Here is a 17,601-nt window from a genome sequence, read left to right as displayed (position 1 = left end):
CTGCTGTAGTGAATTCACTGTAGGACATGTTTATTACATAATGTTTATCAACATGTGTTGTGATACGTATTGCATTATTGCCTGTGTATCATGATACATATCATGGCCTCTGTATCACGATGCATATCATATCATAGTCTCTGTATCGTGATATGCATTGTATCATGGCCATTGTATTGTGTTATGTGTCATATCACTGCCACTGTATGGTGATACATATTGTATTGTGTCCTTTGTAACGTGATGCGTATCATGGCCATTGTATCATGATACGTATTGTATAATGGCCTCTTTATATTGATATGTATCGCATCCTGAGTCATGACGCGGGGGGACACATCCAGCCCTGTAGTGCTGCATGCCAAAAATGTATGCACATGACTGTGAAGTGCATCAGTTTTGGTTATATTAAGAATTAAAGTAAAATTTAAAAATAGACATCTTCCCAGGGGCTTAAGGATGCCTTAGCTTCTCCTTATTGCCTGTTCTAGATTGATTGCGTCTTTCTTTATTCGCTAATGTGTCTCCTTACATCCTTCACTTGTATTGTTTCCTCAGATCCTTGCTCCTTACGGCAAGGAATTTAAAGAAAGACGTTGGAGAGACACAAGACAGAAATGGCAGAATTTCCTAAATCTTTCTCTTTATAGCATTCGTCTCTGAGTGAATAGGTATTGATGGCTGCACAGTTGATTCACCTTTTAAAACCCCTGTGCAAATGTTCAGGGAACCCATCACCAAAAAAACAAAAACAAAAACAAAACGAAAGATGCAACTTTGTAGTGTATTCCATATGTTGATGGACAGATATCCAAGTCATAAGAAAAGTTTGTTTGATTTGTCATGTATTTGTGATATTACTTCGGCTGTTATTGAATGATTTAATCCTCTCATGTTTCTACAGATTCATGTAATAATGTTCGAAAACTCAGACTTTTTATTTCCTATGCACTGTTGTGATCTACACAATAACCCACCATTGAAAAAAAACGCTGCTCTATGTGATATAAAGTTGTAAAGTGTATTGATATATTTCACCATCACATCATATGTAATGCTGATCAGCATTAAATGTTTAAAAACTTCAGTGTGAATATACTGACTGAAAATATGCCAGAGTTAGCGAAATGCTAATTTACATCTGTTGCTCCTTTGCAATGTCCTCTGCTGTCATAACATTGAGCTGAACTTTTCTGGCTGGTTGACGTTTTATAGCGATCCACAAAGGAAAATTATGTCCTGCATATTAGTGGATTTTTGCATAAAATACAGACTTGATGTGAAAATATGAAGTACTTCAGAGTTCAGCCAAGCTTCAAGCATCTCTCTTGAATGTCACTGCCGCTCTTGTGTCTCCTGTTCCACTGTCCCCAGCTGTGGGACTTCATCAGCATAATACTCATAACCACTGCTTTCATCCTGTTGTCATTGGTTTGCTTATGCATATGCAAAAAGTAGAGGGTTGAAAACATATGGCCCTATATTGACACGCATGCTGTGTAGCTTACTCTGATATACGAGATATGATTTACAGCACAGGCAGGCAGCTGTAATGCACAGAACATGACTCTCTTTGTTCTGTGTGTCTGATGATTAAATAGGATGTTTGCCCTAAGACATTCATGACATAAATTGGTTCCTGTCTGCTGCAGTGGCACATTTATCATTATGAATGCAATTATGTCAGTGGGATTTATAGTGTTGGTAATTGTAATAGCACACTTGTTTTTCTGTGTCTTCCTTTGCAGAATCTCTTACTGCACGGCAGATAAAACTCAGGATAAGGTCTTCGCTTATGTCTCTCAGAGTCAGTTCAATGAGACCCTGGAGTGTCACGCATTTCTCTGCCAGAAGAGGAAGATTGTATGTATCCAAGAACTTTAATGCATTTATATTTTACGTTCATATTAATACACCATATGGAGCAGTATTTTGAACTTGAGCAGATTTGAAGGTCATGTTTTCTGGTACTGTGTACATATATTATAGTGAATGGGACCTGAGGCTTCAAGTAGCATTGATACAGACGGAGTATGGCTCCATCTTGTGGCAGATTGAATTACAACCTACTCATTTACTCTGCTTCTCATGCCAGTGAAACCTTTTTTGGAAATAAATATTATAACAGATAGAAAAATTTAGATCTATAAACCATTAATAGTCTGTATTTTTCCTTTTTTCTCTCCAGGCTCAGGCAGTGACATTAACTGTAGCCCAGGCCTTCAAGGTAGCCCTCGATCTTTGGGAGATCGCTCAGGAAGGTGAGTCAGCTGAACAAAGGCAAGGTGACAGATAAATGAAGATGGGCCCTCTTGTTTCCTTAAGCCTTTTTTGTTCTTCTTTGTCTGCACGTAGACAAAAATAAGAAGGCCAGGACCTGCTGTTCATGTGCAACAAGCAACGGGCAGACAGAGACGACAGACACTCAGTGTGTCACTGCAGGTGTGTATGTGTGATTTTGTTTCAGCAAGCATGTGTTCATGCACAACACATTAAAGTTTAAATACAATAAGATAAGATTTTAACTGTTGTGGTAAAACGTAGAGTGCTCAAATTATTCATAAACTTGGCACACCTTTTAACTAATGAACAAACTGCCCTTCTTTCAGGTTTTTCAATTCAAGAAATAGTAAAAGACAGTTACAAAATTATAATGTGTTTTAAATGATTTACAGTAAAAGCCTATTTTCTTTTTATTCTTTTTTTTTTTTTTAAATAAACAATATTTCACCTTCAACCAGTTTGCTACAACTGTTTTTAAATTGAACTTCAGTATCAAGCATTAAAATTTTTTTTTTAAATCAATTAAACGTCTTTTTAGAGACAAATTAATATTAGGCTGGTTGTTGTACATCCAGTATTTACATTGCTTATCCCATTTGGGGTTGCAAGGAGCTGGAGCAAATCCCAGCTGGCAGTGGGTGGGAGGCGAGGTACACCCTTCTCCATCATTGCTCTCATACTGAGGTGCATCTGTTATGATGGAGTGGACATTAAAAATTAATCCACTAGAGATTGCCATCTTTCACAGAGCTACTTTGCAATCCGTTGCTGAAAAAGAACGGTCCGCCCTGTGCTCTGGTGTACTATTTTAGCTGTCTTTGTACCAGCTGAGCTAACATCATAATTGTTTGTGTTTTTCAAAAACTCACTCATGGTTCTGCAATATTTCTTAAGAAACCTGTAAGGTTCCACCTTTTTTTTCCAGATGATTCTTCTTTATTATGTTTTGCTACTCTGGGTTAAAGTGTTGGCCGCATTGCTCAACACTGCCCTCACTGCCCCACGAATGGTGGTGGTATTGCAGCTTTTGGTCCATATCCATAGAGAGTATGGGCAAAAAATGGACGAAATGAATGCCGTTTACAGACAGAAAGGTTTGTCCTTATCTGTATGTGTTTCAAACGCAGGGCATAAATGAGCCTTAATGTACATGTCTTTGGACTGTGGGAGTAACCGACACAAGCACTGGGAGAAAATGCAATCACAGAAAGTTCCTGTATGACTGGAATTCAAACCAAGAACCTTCTTACTGTGAGGAGCTAGTGCTGACCACATCATATGTACATTTGCACAGCTTCGTAAAAATATGTTTTAGGTTAGATTAAATGGCTTCAAGGCAAGATTTCCTGTTCCATGTGGTGTTTATGTCTGAGATGTAAATGCTGTCTTTTTTTAGAGTAGCTCCCTTCACCTTGTGAGTCTCAGTTCAGCAGTGGAGAGCAGCTTCACTCGTGCAGATTCATAACAAGCTAAACAGTTGAGCTTTACTGTGTCTGACATAAAGAGGAGAGGAAAAACAACTGTCAGAATGCTTTTTTTGGAATAAAGGTCAGATCTGCTGCATTTCAGGTGATGACACAGTCTAACTGCTGATTGGTTTTAACAACAAAGAGTCAAGTAGATCTGTGGCTCAAGTTTAAATGTTTGATCTTAAATAAATTGTTAGCTGTACTTTAATGCAGACATCGGTTGATTGGAGCTTGTTCATTAACAGATAAGGTTCATTCTGTTTTTGTTTTCCATGCAGAGTCTTTTAATTTGTCTGCAACAGAACCTGCTAACTACAAATGCACTACAAACTGAAACCAGAACACTTGACATGCAAAGAATTACAAGCCCTATATAAAGATTTTTAGAGCTTTTTTTAAGATGTGTTTTTTGTTGTTTTATGCCGTTATTTATAGAGGAGGACATTGGATAGAGTTGAAAACAGGGATGAGAGAGTGGGCCGGAGACATGCAGGGAGGGAGCCTCAGGCCGGACTTAAGGTTTAAGACCCACTCCATGCAGTTTTGTATAATATGTAAATCGAGATGATAAACATTAAGCCTTTGCATAAGTAACATTACACATTCACAATAATACATTTAAGCATTGCAGCAAGGAGTTGTGAAAACGCTAACACAGACAACTAAAGGTTATTTCTGCAAATAGAGGTTAAAAAACTTTCTGGAACAAATTTCCAACATAGTGTGCCACATTTATTTAAAAATTATTTGTTTAGAGCCACCATAATGTTAATTAATTGGTGTTTTGCATATAATTCAAACAACTTACTATCCCTGAGACATAGAGAAATAATATTGCAGTACGAGTGTTGTCTTGTTTCAAGAGGTTTTGGAGAAAAACTGTGGGAGCTTTCACTCAGCAGATTTTTGATCGTACAGGGATTGATTTTAAAGCTTTAATACTCAAAGTATGAGGTTTAAGATTATGTAATGCCATTAGACTATATCAAACAAGAAATAACACTATTATGTAAGTGTTAATGTTAATGGCAATGGTAACAGTGTAGCATTCTCTGAAATTAGACCATGATTATACAGAGTTACAGTAAGTAATTGCATCACCCTCAGACTTCTAATCTTCACAAACTAGTTTCATGTGAACATGATAAATTAATGCCTCTGCATTCATCTGCATAATGAATTTAAAATGACCTTTCTATATAGCTATAGTGTGCACACGACAACCATACTAGTAATTTTAGAGGCTGACACTGAAACCTCTCAGACACAAATTAAACCACCATCACTCACATGGAGGACAAATCGGCCCAATTATATGCCACTCATTAGTCATTCAGGGTAGCAGGAGACTTTTAAGTAGCTTCCAGTGGCCGTGACATTTATAGGTCAAAATGTTTTTCTGCTCTTCAGGGAGTCAAAGGGTCTGCAAAATTAGACTTAATCATCCGTTCAAGTTGTTGTTAGTTAGTACCCGGCTTTTCTAACTTCTCTCAATTAAACCCTGCAACTTCACACTGAAGTCACCATCGTTAAGGGAGGAAATATGATGAGAAAGCCTGGAGGACTACAGGAGTAACTCAGAGGCGCTGAGAGTTGGTGAAAGTTTTGCAGAGTTGATTTAAATTCAGCCTGTTGCAGAGAAAACTGATGAGCCTCCTCTTCTCTCCTCTTTGTTCTCGGTTTCTTTACTGTCACCTCTCTTAGATCCAGAAACACACAAGCCTGTCGGTGTGGAGGAGAAGCTGCGGAGGCCTTTCTTTTCCGCTTCACTCAGCTCGCCCTCACCTCGAAGTAACCCGACACGGAGGCGACCAATCAAACATGATTCATGGGTAGGTCACAACATCTGTCCCCATTCTGCTGAATGGATGGAAAATGTGATTTTAAATCTGTTACATCATTGGACAACAGTTCATCTATGAGAGTGTCTATGTTTAAGGGGTGTACTTTAAATATTTCTCCTTTAAAATTATTCAAGATTTTTCCACAAAAAATGCAGAGAATTTTTTCGGATGTTTGAGGGAATTTTCCATCATTTCATGGAGTTCTGGGGAATTTGGATTATGTAAAAAATAAATTATGTGTTCTTAAATTATTGGGATTTTAGGAAATTTTAAGGCGGGCTTGCTTTAAAATTTTCAGAAATTTACAGGAATTATGGGTAATTTTCTTTCAAGTATTTTCATGGACATTTTGGGGGCTTTGTTTATATATTATGGAGAGTTTCATTTAAAGTTTTTGGGAAAATTGCAAAATTTAATTTACTTTCTTTTCGGGAATATGCTTTGATTTTTGGGATTGAATTTTTTGATTGTGCGTGATTTCCTTTAAATTTTTTGTGAATTTTTTGACTTCTGGTTTGGAAAAATTCCAAGAAATGTATGGAAATTTTGTTCATGCTGTGCCCTATATAGTCCATCATCAAGATAACAAGAAAAATGACTCCACTGTACATCTGACTGACATTATATCTTACTGACTGAAGACCCCCAACTACTGCACAGCTGGCTGACACAGCTTAAACTTCAGCTCTGCATTTCAGACAAGAGCTCAAGTTTCAGAAGGTTAAGGAGCTAGGGTTTGCTTTTTCAAACAGGCTTCATTGTGACTGATGCAGTAATGAATACAATTTGTGCTTTTGCCGTCCTTAATATCGGGGAGTATTTGGGTTAGAAGTAACATTTATGGCTTAAAATTAGCATGGACGATGTCTTTGGAGAACTCCATTTGCCCAGTAGTCCAAAGGAAAGCCCTAGAAAGTATTTCTTTCCTTCCTCCAGTGGATGGCCTTGATTGTTGTAGGGATTTTTAAGCGTCAATGTGCATAGTCTCCTTAGTCAGAATCCTGGTGTTCACGTACTGATTCTGAACACTAGGTGTCACCATATTCTTACAAATCCATCAGTGTTTGTGGTTGCACATTTTCCCTGATAGGATTCTTATCATGAGGTAAAAGAATTATTTTATCAAATGATATCTCATCAGCTCATCCAGCTTGATGCTTATAGCTTTCCTATTTTACTGTTTTTATGTTTGCCTTACAACAGAGTTAAATTTCCAGCTAAATTTAAGTATAACTGGGTGGGTGACATCATGAGAAATGTCAGATTTGGATCAATGATCAGCCTTTTTCTGAGACCAGAGCAGGGACTGGAAGCTAAAAAAATCCTCATCCACATTATTCCAGACTTAGATATAAGGCTTGTACCATTAATGCTCTGCTTTTGTTGTCATTTAGCTTTCAGCTTATTAATTTAGACTGTCACTTGTGTAAATTAAGTTATGACAGCTGACTCAGTGAAATGGCAGAGAATCAAGATTGTAGTTTAAAGTGATTAATTCATTTATTGATTCATATTACTAATTTTCCAACAGGATGTGGATGATGGACTGGATGACGCCTTCTCAAGGTAACCTTTACATTCGACTGAATCTCTGCTGAACACACAATACAGTCTATAATCTATTTAAGGACATCAGATTGTTTTTCTTTGCCACTAAACACTCAAATAACCCCACCACACTGTTTTAAAGAGACAAACACCAACCGCATACATTCGTTTAAATGCTAAATTTCTGAAAATAAAAATAGATCACCTGTCAAGCCAGTTTCTACTCTGACAGTCACACTGAGGGTGACGGTCAGCTGTCAGAGACCTTTCAGACAATTTTGAATAACAAAACGTTCATGTGACATATTGACTGGCACAATATTTTTTATTAAAACATACTGACAAACATTCAGGGACATGCAGTATGCACTCCTCGCTCAGGTTACTCCATGAAAATGAAAACAACTGTCTGAAGGTTGCTGATGAGGTGAGCCTGCATCGACTGTTGTAACCCAATCTGGTGTCTGACAATCATTCAGCACTATTCATCAATGACTGCTGAGCTGTTAAAAATGATTAAACATTTTTGAGGGACTGAAACATGTAGTACTATGCTGTGAGCAATCAAAAGAGATATTCAGAGGTGAAACAACCAATATGATGGTTTTCCCAGCATGCCTTGCAAGCATCTGAGTCGGTTCAGTGGTACTACAGTTTGGTACAGACTAGGATCTCTGTCTTGCCTGGCTTGACATGATGGGATCTCTGTGTTTCATAGAGATCTGGGTGATTTGTCTCTTCTCAGTAACGAGGTGGTCTCTTGGGGCTCAAATGGCTTCATTTGGAGCTATCTTTTTTTATGCCTATTAAAAAACAAACAAAAATGAAAAAAGAGCCTTGTATTCAAATGAGAGCCAGCAAAACATACACCACTACTGGCTTGTAACCCGTCATCTTAACTTGAGTTGTCATTGCAATCAGTCAAAAGGTTTATTTGCTGAATAGTATATCTCCACTTCCTTTAAAAGCATGTTTATGACAAAGTGAGGGACAAAGCTTCTAAAGAGGCGTCACTAGCCTCTTAGCTCAGTATAAAACGTGGCACCATATATCTGTGTCCATTATCACTTCTGACATAATCGAAGTTTCTCCTAATTAATCAACAGACATACGTGAGTCTAGCTCTGCTCCTTATAGTCAGAAAGATAGGTTTGTAACCCCAAAGAAGAGTGCCTGAATCCTAAGACAATACAGATAAGCTATTTTGGTGCCTTTCCCAACATTTAACAGCAGAAGGCAAAAATAACTGAGCACCATACTAAACTGAACTCAACAACACTGCTGGTGGAAATGCAGCTTAAGTGCCTGAGAGTGCTTCCTGTCAACTTTAAACAGTTAAAATAACTGTGGGTGTAGAAAAGCTTTTGTGTCTCCTTAAACAGGGCAGATGACAGACTAGTATCAAAGTTCATCAGATCTTAAAACAGAGAAAAGGCTAGTGCAAGATACTGGCTGTGACTTCTTGTGAAGTATGGGAATGCATTTTCCTTTAGAAGATTTTTGGGTCTTTTTGTCTTTATTAGAGAAAGATAGGAAAGTGTATTGAGCCAGAAACAGGGATGAAAGAGTGGGAAATGCAGTGTACATCCTAACAACTCGGCCATCTGTGCCCCAGTAGAGCTATGCTGATTTGAAGAAGACTAGTTTTGACTCAAAAAATAAAAGTTATTAGCAGTTTTTGAACGGTGGGTTTCCTCAGTTGAAAGTGAGAATTTTGTAGATGGGATTTTGATGAAATATCAATTTTATTTTGTCTATCACAACATCTAGTTTAGTTTTACCAAAGGACAAATATGAAGAATCATTACCTTTATCCTCCTTTTTGTAAATATAATCAACTTGAATTATAACAATTGAAAAAACTGATTAAAGATAAGAAACATTCAGACTTTGACAGTTGGAACAAAAGCCTACTCAAATGTCTTGTATAATCTTTCATCACTGGTCTTTTTTTCTTTTCATTTTTTACTAGTGTGTTATAGATTTGAAACCATGTAGATAATTTGTGTCAAAATTGCTCTATGATAACTGACATTTGTTCTTGGCTGCTTCTTTAGATCTTTCTAAATTCTTTGATGAATCCACTGACCCTGGGAGCAGATAAAAATATAAGACGAAGAGGAGAGATAGTGCCTTTGTGTGAGCCTGTCAGTTGCACTGAGCTTCACTTTAACTTCTACTCTCCATGTATTAATTTTAAAATGTTTGAGTCTTTTCTATTAATAAAACATTATGTAAGAGTATCTCTGCATGTTGGAAACTTATCTAGTGTTTTAAGTTCCCAGTTGTATACCTTTATGGTAATAGATGATCTTTAGTTAACCTGATACGCCAGATGGATCTGGTAAACCACTCATAGACAGCATTTGAGAAAGGGAAGAGCCTTTGAAAAACTTGGAGGGTGATTGGTTGAACGTTGTGTCTGTCACATCTTTCCAATCAGAATAGAAAAACGTGAAGTAGCCGCTACTGAGGTGCGCCCCTACCGAGGAGTAAACTCCATGGAGAGCTGCAGAATGCAAACCATGGCAACTGTAGACATGTCAGTACACAACTTTTGCCATTTTTGAAAAGAAAACAACTCAGTGCTGTTCTTTGTTCTTCTTTTAACGAAGAAATGTTGTCAAGTTCTGATTGAACTGGCCCTTTGGCAGCATCCACACTAAATCTCTTCTGCCATTATTGCACCGGCCTCTTGTTGCTGCTTGCTTACGTCACTTCTCCGCTGGGTCCGAAAGTACTGCCCCTTCATCACTGATTGGTCCTGTCACTTTCTAACCAGGCCCAAACTGTTCAGACGGGAGCTTTGCAAGATGGATTCGCCAGTGAGAAACATGGAAACAGGCGTACCCATCTGCTTTGCAAGGTTAATCTTTTGTCACTTTAGTTGTGAATCTTACCAGGATGGCTGCCTGCCTGTAGCTGCCTACATTCAGTCCTGCTATAGCCAAATAGGCAAATAAAAGATTGAACTCAGCCCTAAAAATACCATGCTAGGGTTGTGTTATAACTGGTTGGATGAGAGCTGTAGCTGAAGTTATTGTGTTTGTTTGGATGCGGATAGAACTGTTGGAAATATTTGCACAATGAGGGAGAAAAGCTGTTAAAAGTAGCCTTTCTGTGTGATGCTACAAGCTATTCTGAAAATTATTCTGGGACCACTTGCAGTGTGAACCAGGAAGGCCACTTTTAACAACTTTTCTCCCTCATTATGTAAAATTAATCCACAAAACAAAACAGTGTTGTGCTGTTTAATAAATATTAGTCCTGTATAATGGGATATAATAGTAGTCCTCAAAGAAGCAGGTATCAGAGGTGGGTAAGCTGAGCGCTGTGTCTCTACTTGACTTGGAAATGTCTAGTTGTGCCACATGTTACATGGGTCAGGGGTAGGGCAGTTTAGTTATACATTATGGAGGGAACATGTTGACAATGGCAGGAAACAATCATGGTCCATCACAGTAAAGAGATACAACAGAGCAGCAGTAGGAGTTCCCACTTCCTGATGTAGCAGTCGTTGATGTAACCTCCAGCATTTCCAAAGCAACAATAAACATGTCATGACAGAAGACATACACCAACTACAACATTTTTTTAACATTTTTTTTATGGCTTTGAAAAACTGTTCGAAATATGGTGCATTTAGAAAGTATTCAGACCCCCCTGATGATTTGAGTTTTGTTATTTTACAGCCAGATGCATTCATTTGTACTCTTCTTGATTTACACTCAGTACTCCATCATGATAGTGAATAAGGAATTTTATAAATGTTTGCAAATTTATGCAAATAAAAAACTGAACCATCACATTGACATAAGTATAAAGACACTTTACAAAAACACTTGAAATTTAACTCAGGTTCCTCCCATTTCTTGTGATCTCTTGATTAGAGGCCACCTCTGGTAACTTAAATTGCTTTGACATGATTTGGAGAGGCACACACCTTTCTATAGAAGGCCTCACAACTGACAACTGGCATGAAAGCCCACTTGGAGTTTGCAAAAACAGTTCACATGAAATCCCAGCAGGCTTTCATGTGTTTTTCACTGAGGAGAGGTGTCCGTCTAGCCACTCTGCCATAAAGCCCAGATCAGTAAGGAGCTGCAGTTTGTCCCATTGCCACACAGGATCTCTGGAGCTCAGTCAGAGTGGCCATCACTAATGCCTTTTACTAATGCCATTCTGTCCTGATAGCTCAGTTTGGCCAAGAAACCAGCTCCTGGAAGAGTCCTGGTTGTTCCAAACTTCTTCCATTTGAGAATTATGGAGGCCACTAAAAATTGTATTGGCCATATGCAATGGCAGGGAAATATTTACCATCTTATTATTTTACGAGTTGAAAATGTGTTTGTTGATTTAAAAAAAGTAGTCTCACAAAATGTAAACAAAAATCATGTGGCAATGTTTATTATGATCAAGCAGTATCCACATTCAATTTGTGAATGTTTCTTATATTTTAACATATAATTGCTATTCCATTTGTCAATAGACATTGCATTCCTTATCTAGGGTTAAGTTTCCTATTTAAGGTGGCATTTGCCATTTTTTTTGTTGGCTGACATTATTTCTACATTCTCATTTAAAACCAGTTAATTTGTGAGATTTATTTCTGACTCTTATAAAGCCCTTTAGACAACACACATTAAAAGGTCATCACAAGGCTTTAGCTGACTTTCTGTTCTGCTTAATTCATTAGAAAAAACATTTGAACTACTGTGAGGTCACTCTGCCACTTTAAACCACTGAAGAAAACAGAGGCAACACTCTCTTCCTTCCTTGTCACCATGATGGCCGTCTCTTCTGACAGAGAAGGCGGGAAGCTCGCCCTTCCACACTGCATCAACATGTTATCACAGAGCTGAGATTACAACGGCACACTTTCCAGTTTCTTTGAATCTGTGACAGAGTGTGAAATTGTCATTTCATGGCTGTGAGATGCCTGCAGAGACAGGCTACAGTGTGAGACTTGGCTCATAAAAGTGTGATGACAGTAACTCTTTCTGCATTATCACTGTTGTACACAGAGACACATAGAGGGAGGTGTAATGCTCATGTTTTGTATTGAAGCGTATTTCTGAAACATGTAAACTGTTAGCACTGTTATTTAGATAGTGTGCGAGCCCTCTGTGTGGCTTTTTCAATGCCTCATAGAAGCAGCTGATATGTATGCGTGCGTCCTGCAGTGCTTCAGAAGAGCAGCAGAGGGATGGAGCCCCTCACATTAAAGAGAAAACTGCTCATTAGCTCGTCTTGCTGGCGGCTCATAGATGAGTATGTTAGCCTGCAACATGAAAACACTTTAGTTAAAGCAAATGAGTAAATGAGAGGCACAGATTAAAAATCCAGAATGTGGAAGCTGCTCTGGGTGGAGGGAGATCAAAAGAGGTTGGAAGATCATCATCCAGGATGTTCTCAGCAGGGATGAGTAGGTACCGACCTCAGGTTAGGGTGAGGAAGGTTGTTGATTGGAGGAAGTAGAGATCTGACTTGCTAGAGGAGATGCTAAATTGTGTTTAAAGTGTTAGAGTAGACCTGCTCTGCAGAGGTCAGCGTGGTGTCAGACTCTGCGGTGGCGGTGAACAAATGTCTGAGTTGATCTGTCCTGAAGCGCTGGAGACTGTGGATCACATTGAGTTGTCATGGCTGGCTGTGACAGTCCTTGGATGTTGCATAATACATTTGGGAGGACTTTAGCATCAGCAGTGGGTTGTTGTCCTTGTTCTTAGAGGCATTTCCCAGAGCTCAGAGGGAAGAAAATGAGGAAAACATTTTACGAGTTTATTAAGAAATGCACAACAAAAACTGCAATGCAAAGGCAGTGAACACAACTTAGTTTTAAGAAAAATAAAAAAACAACCAAACAGAGTCTTTAATGTCCTCAACAATGCATGTTGTTTTGAAATGCACTTTATAATGACTTTGGTTCAATTAAAGTGGTGATATAAAGTCAGCCTAATGCTAAACCACCTTGTTCTCTTCAAATGACACTGATTGGTCCAGCCTTTCCCTGACTGGGGAAAAAATGAGTTTAAAGCTTTGCAAGATGGATCTGCCTGATGACAGACATGGAAATGGGTCAAACTCTTGGCTCTTCAAGGTTGATGACCTTTTCTGTGGTGCCATTGGCCTATCATTTATAGGTCTTGCCTTAATGCAAGGGGACTAGGCTTATGAGTGGGCGGTCAAGGTTCAAGTCCAACTTGTGATCCTTTGTCACATGCACCCTGCTCTCTTGCCCTGATTTCCAACGCTATCCAGAAAGTAATGAGTGCAATGATCTAGTAATTACTCAAGAATAAATGGGCAATTACCTTATGATAAGTTGGCACACTTTATCAAGTAATAACTTAGAAATATGGTAATATGAAGGAAGTATTTACCCAGTAATTATGCATTAATTATCAAGTAATTTCTTGTAAATTATGGCAATTCTCTGGTCTATCCTAACCCCAAACTCTTGAAAAAAAAAAAATACTTGAAAAATAATTCAAGAAGGACTCACTTTAACCTCCTGAGACCTGAGCATTTTTCAGGAAAACATTTAGTCTCTCCCACTTAATTGGTGAAAATAGTACCTAATTATTCAAAAGCATTAGCCTTGTCTTTGAACAAGACTTTTGTGGAAATTTACTTTCTAAAATCTAAATAAATTTGCTAGAATTTCAAGGAAATAACCTAACATTTATGTGAAAATCCTTCAGCATATTTGAAAGTATCCCATTAAAGGTACCCCAAAATCTATTTAAGTAGTCTTCAAATCTTAAGTCTAAAAATTCCTTTAAAAATGACCCCAAAAAGTTCCATGCAAATTCCTGAAAAGTTTCAGTTAAGTAACCAAATCATATAGCAAATTTGCTGTAAAATTTCTTCAAAAATTCCCCCCTAAAAAAATGCAGATACTTTCCCCCAAAATTAAAGATGACGGAACATCCTAACATCTGAAGAAATTCCCTGAAACTTCCATGAAAATGTCTAAGGACAGCCCCTTACCCCCATGGTCCCAGTCCAATTCCCCCCAAAAAATAATATTCCCCAAATTTCCATGAAAATGCCAAAATAATAATAATAATAATAATAATAATAATAATAATAATAATAATAATTAGGCAAATGTCCTTGAACCATCCAATGAAACTCTTTGAAAATAAAACATATCTGCTAATTTCCAAAAAATTTGGGATTTTTTCCTTATTACTAATACTTTAATGGACATTCTGGACAATTGTTTCAAGTTCTAATAGCAGAAATTATTGTAATGTTGTAGGAGAGCCAAAATTCAGTGAAATTACCTCGGCAATATTAAGCAAGTTGTATAGAAAGTTACCATAATTTTTCTACAGAATTACTGGGTAAAATACCACCTAATTACCAGAGAAATCTCACAGCAATGTCTTGAAAATTAATATATATTACTTGGTAAATATTTTCTCAGCTTATTACTAGGTTGATACCATCTTATTCTTAAATATTACCATATTTTTAATGTAAATTACTCTTACTTAAATAAAGTGCTGTCAAAAATTCTTTGAGACCTTCAAAAGCAAACTAGATTATCAGCAAAAAGTTGACAGTTTTGTTGAAGCTTTTTTTGATTTCTGAAATTGCTGTTTTATGTTTAGGTATAGGAGTTGGTCTGTCCCTCTTCTGCTTTTTCTCTTTTAAAAAGTGAGTGGGGGAGCAGGTGGCCTAGTGGTTAAAGGCGCTCCCCATGTACTCCCCATTCACTGTCCTCCTCTATCTAATAAAGGCACAAAAATGCCCAAAAATAAATCTTAAAAAAAAAAAAAGAGTGAGTGACTTTACTAAGTGTCTGCTGATCAATTTGTTTAGATCAGTGGTTTACATAAACATGACTTCTCTCCTGTTAAAGCAGCAGCACTACCTCTTGTCTAGCTTTAATTAAAGCAGTGAAACCTGCCTCAGTAGAGTTGTTTCTAATTGAGTGTTTAATCACAGGTCAGAGTTTAGGCCTCTTTAAAAAATCTAATTGTCAGAAAAGTAGAAAATGATGTAATAGAGGCCCTGTGTTCACATCTCTAGACCTGGGCTTAATTAAACAGGCTGATTTGTATTTAGGATTTCTGAATGAATGGAGACCTCTGAGTGAAGAAGACTGTTATGTAACCGCCCGCTTGGTACTGATGTGCTTAAATAATTTAACCTCATCCAAATGTTATGAGTTCCTTTTTTTGTCATTTTAACCTTCAGTGAGTGCTTCTTTATGCACGCTGGAGAGGCACAGACAGCACGCTGACAGCTCTGACAGTGTCTTTCTTCTTACAGTCTCCAAGAAAGAGAATCTGAGTGCTTTAAAATGATTCAACCTTTATAGTTTAACCACATGACAGGGCTGCACAATAAACCAGCATTTTATTCCAAGATAAGCCTTCACAATAAACTCACAGCAATAATCTGGATTCATCAAAGTAAATATGAAGATTTTTTTTTAACAAAGGAATATTTTCTCACTCAGCATGTGCACATTTAACTGTAGGATTGAGCCTTTGTGCAAAACCTTTTTGGATTATTTTTGGATTTAGGAGGAACACATTGCAAATAGCAAACGTGGATTTTCAGTATTAGTTTGTTTATCACAGTTCATGTAGTAATCTTAATATGACTGCATAATTTATGACATAACCCATGCTATGCTGGCTGAAGAGAATAGACTTAAAGTACACGAATGATTGTGCAATTAAATTTTAACTGCCCGTATTTAAGCCTACATAAACTTGCAGCATATACATTTTCCATTTTTTATATAGCAATAAATATTCATGATAAAAAGACATTGAAATACCATTTTTTCCCCAATATCATTTAACCCTACCATATATTGATTTGCTCTTTCTCTTACCTGGAATGCAGCAACATGGAGGTAGAGGAGATGGACACCGGTAAGTTACACGATCGAAGTGTTATTTTCATGCTGGGTTCTGCATGCTGCATGAGGCCTGACATTTCCAAGGCTACTCATTCTTATGCTGTGCCATCTCTGTTTTACAATGAACCCTTTGTTATGTGCTGGCATGTCCCAGGGAAGCCTTCCATTTGGGTAACAACATCTACAAGGTGTCTATTTTTGACTCCATCTGTGCAGAAAGGTAAACTAACAAACTGTGGGGAAGCACGAATTTCAGGGGCCTGTGTACAGGCATTTTTCTATTTTCCTCTTCCCAAATCCATAACGAATATGTTGTCTTTGTCAGCCCTCCCTTGTACCCTCAACATCCTCTTTAAAGACACCTAAAGTAAGAATAAATCAGGTCAGACATTCTTCAATCAATGCACGGGAACAAGTGCAATGTGGGAGTCACTTTAAGGAAAAAATGAATTCTTAATGTCTTTATTTTAGCTTTGAATTTTTACTGGAACAGCAGATTATAAAGACTAGATACCAGCCTGTTCTACCCTTCTAAATTTGATAGTACCTCTAATTTGTAAGGTTTTAAGATGCATTATTTTGATCTTTTTGCCATTAATGTTGTGCTTTTTTTGTTATTCAGATCTTATGCAATATAGTGAAAGCACAATAAATGTTGTCTTTGTTTTAATTGTTATTTGTCCCTCTGTTAACATGTGGATTGTAACAATAAGAGTTTAGCTGATTGCTGATATCAATATCAATGTTTTGTTCATCACTTGGCCAACATTTCCTTTTGTTTTATTTTTTACCATGAAAACAGATCAGGGTTGGCCCAAGAGGTCACCTCTTGTGACCAGTAAAAATATCTTATTGGATTCAGCAGTTAGGTATACTTCATACCAGAATGAAATGTATTGAACATGATAGATACACACTTGCGACTGATTTCTGTTCATGGCACATATGTCCCAATAGCCTCAGTCTGTCAACAGGGCAGATATTGGCCAATACCAAGTTAAACTAATGCATTGGTGCATCCTGCATTCCACTGTAGCTTATTGTCTGAAACACCGGAGTCAAAGATAATTGCCCCCAGCACTATTTTGTATATACATTGCGGCGACCTTTACCTTAATTTTACAGGTGATATTTCTTTGAACTTTACGTGAGCTCTAGAAGTTGCTATAGTAGTTGAGCTATAGTGTAAGAGCAAACACCGTCTCCTCTTCTGCATGATGGTGAAGTGAATTGGGAGCAGTAGCAAGCAAATATTCTAGCAGCAATACCGCAAAATCTTTTGTATGAAGGCGAGCTGATGTAATAGAACAGTAAAAAGGAAAGGGAGGTGCTGCGAAAGCCACCCTTGGACATGAAAGAAGAACAGGGAAAAGAGAAAAATATGTGTTATACAACATTTTAGGATTTCATAGAAAATCTGTACATATTTATGACTTTTGTATGGCACTGGTTTCTAACCAGTAAACCCCAGAAGTCTTCTGAAAAGTTTTAAGAACAATTGGAGCAGTGGTGTGGAGTGCAAATCCAGACAGACAGACAGACACATAGACACTGAGCCAATTATAGAAGTCAG

At 37.6% G+C, this 17,601-nt stretch overlaps 1 protein-coding gene across 4 annotated transcripts in view; it reads left to right on the top strand.

Moving 5' to 3' along the window:
• si:dkey-71h2.2 (low density lipoprotein receptor adapter protein 1) overlaps positions 1-17,601 on the top strand; it is a 91,964-nt gene that overhangs the window by 55,955 nt on the left and 18,408 nt on the right. For 2 of the 4 annotated variants that reach the window (XM_041805991.1, XM_041805990.1), the window contains exons 4-8: positions 1,749-1,863; positions 2,189-2,261; positions 2,356-2,442; positions 5,457-5,584; positions 7,128-7,162. In XM_041805991.1, the coding sequence (XP_041661925.1) occupies positions 1,749-1,863; positions 2,189-2,261; positions 2,356-2,442; positions 5,457-5,584; positions 7,128-7,162 (438 nt within the window). Of the gene's footprint in view, positions 1-1,748; positions 1,864-2,188; positions 2,262-2,355; positions 2,443-5,456; positions 5,585-7,127; positions 7,163-9,201; positions 9,278-16,012; positions 16,042-17,601 lie in introns of those variants that run through there. The other 2 variants (XM_041805992.1, XM_041805993.1) reach the window with 2 other exon arrangements.

Source organism: Cheilinus undulatus, linkage group 14 (genome assembly GCF_018320785.1).
Source record: "Cheilinus undulatus linkage group 14, ASM1832078v1, whole genome shotgun sequence".
In the NCBI taxonomy this organism is placed as follows: domain Eukaryota; kingdom Metazoa; phylum Chordata; class Actinopteri; order Labriformes; family Labridae; genus Cheilinus; species Cheilinus undulatus.
The sequence above is the reverse complement of the archived record's forward strand: the minus strand, read 5'-3'. Positions and strand labels throughout refer to the sequence as shown.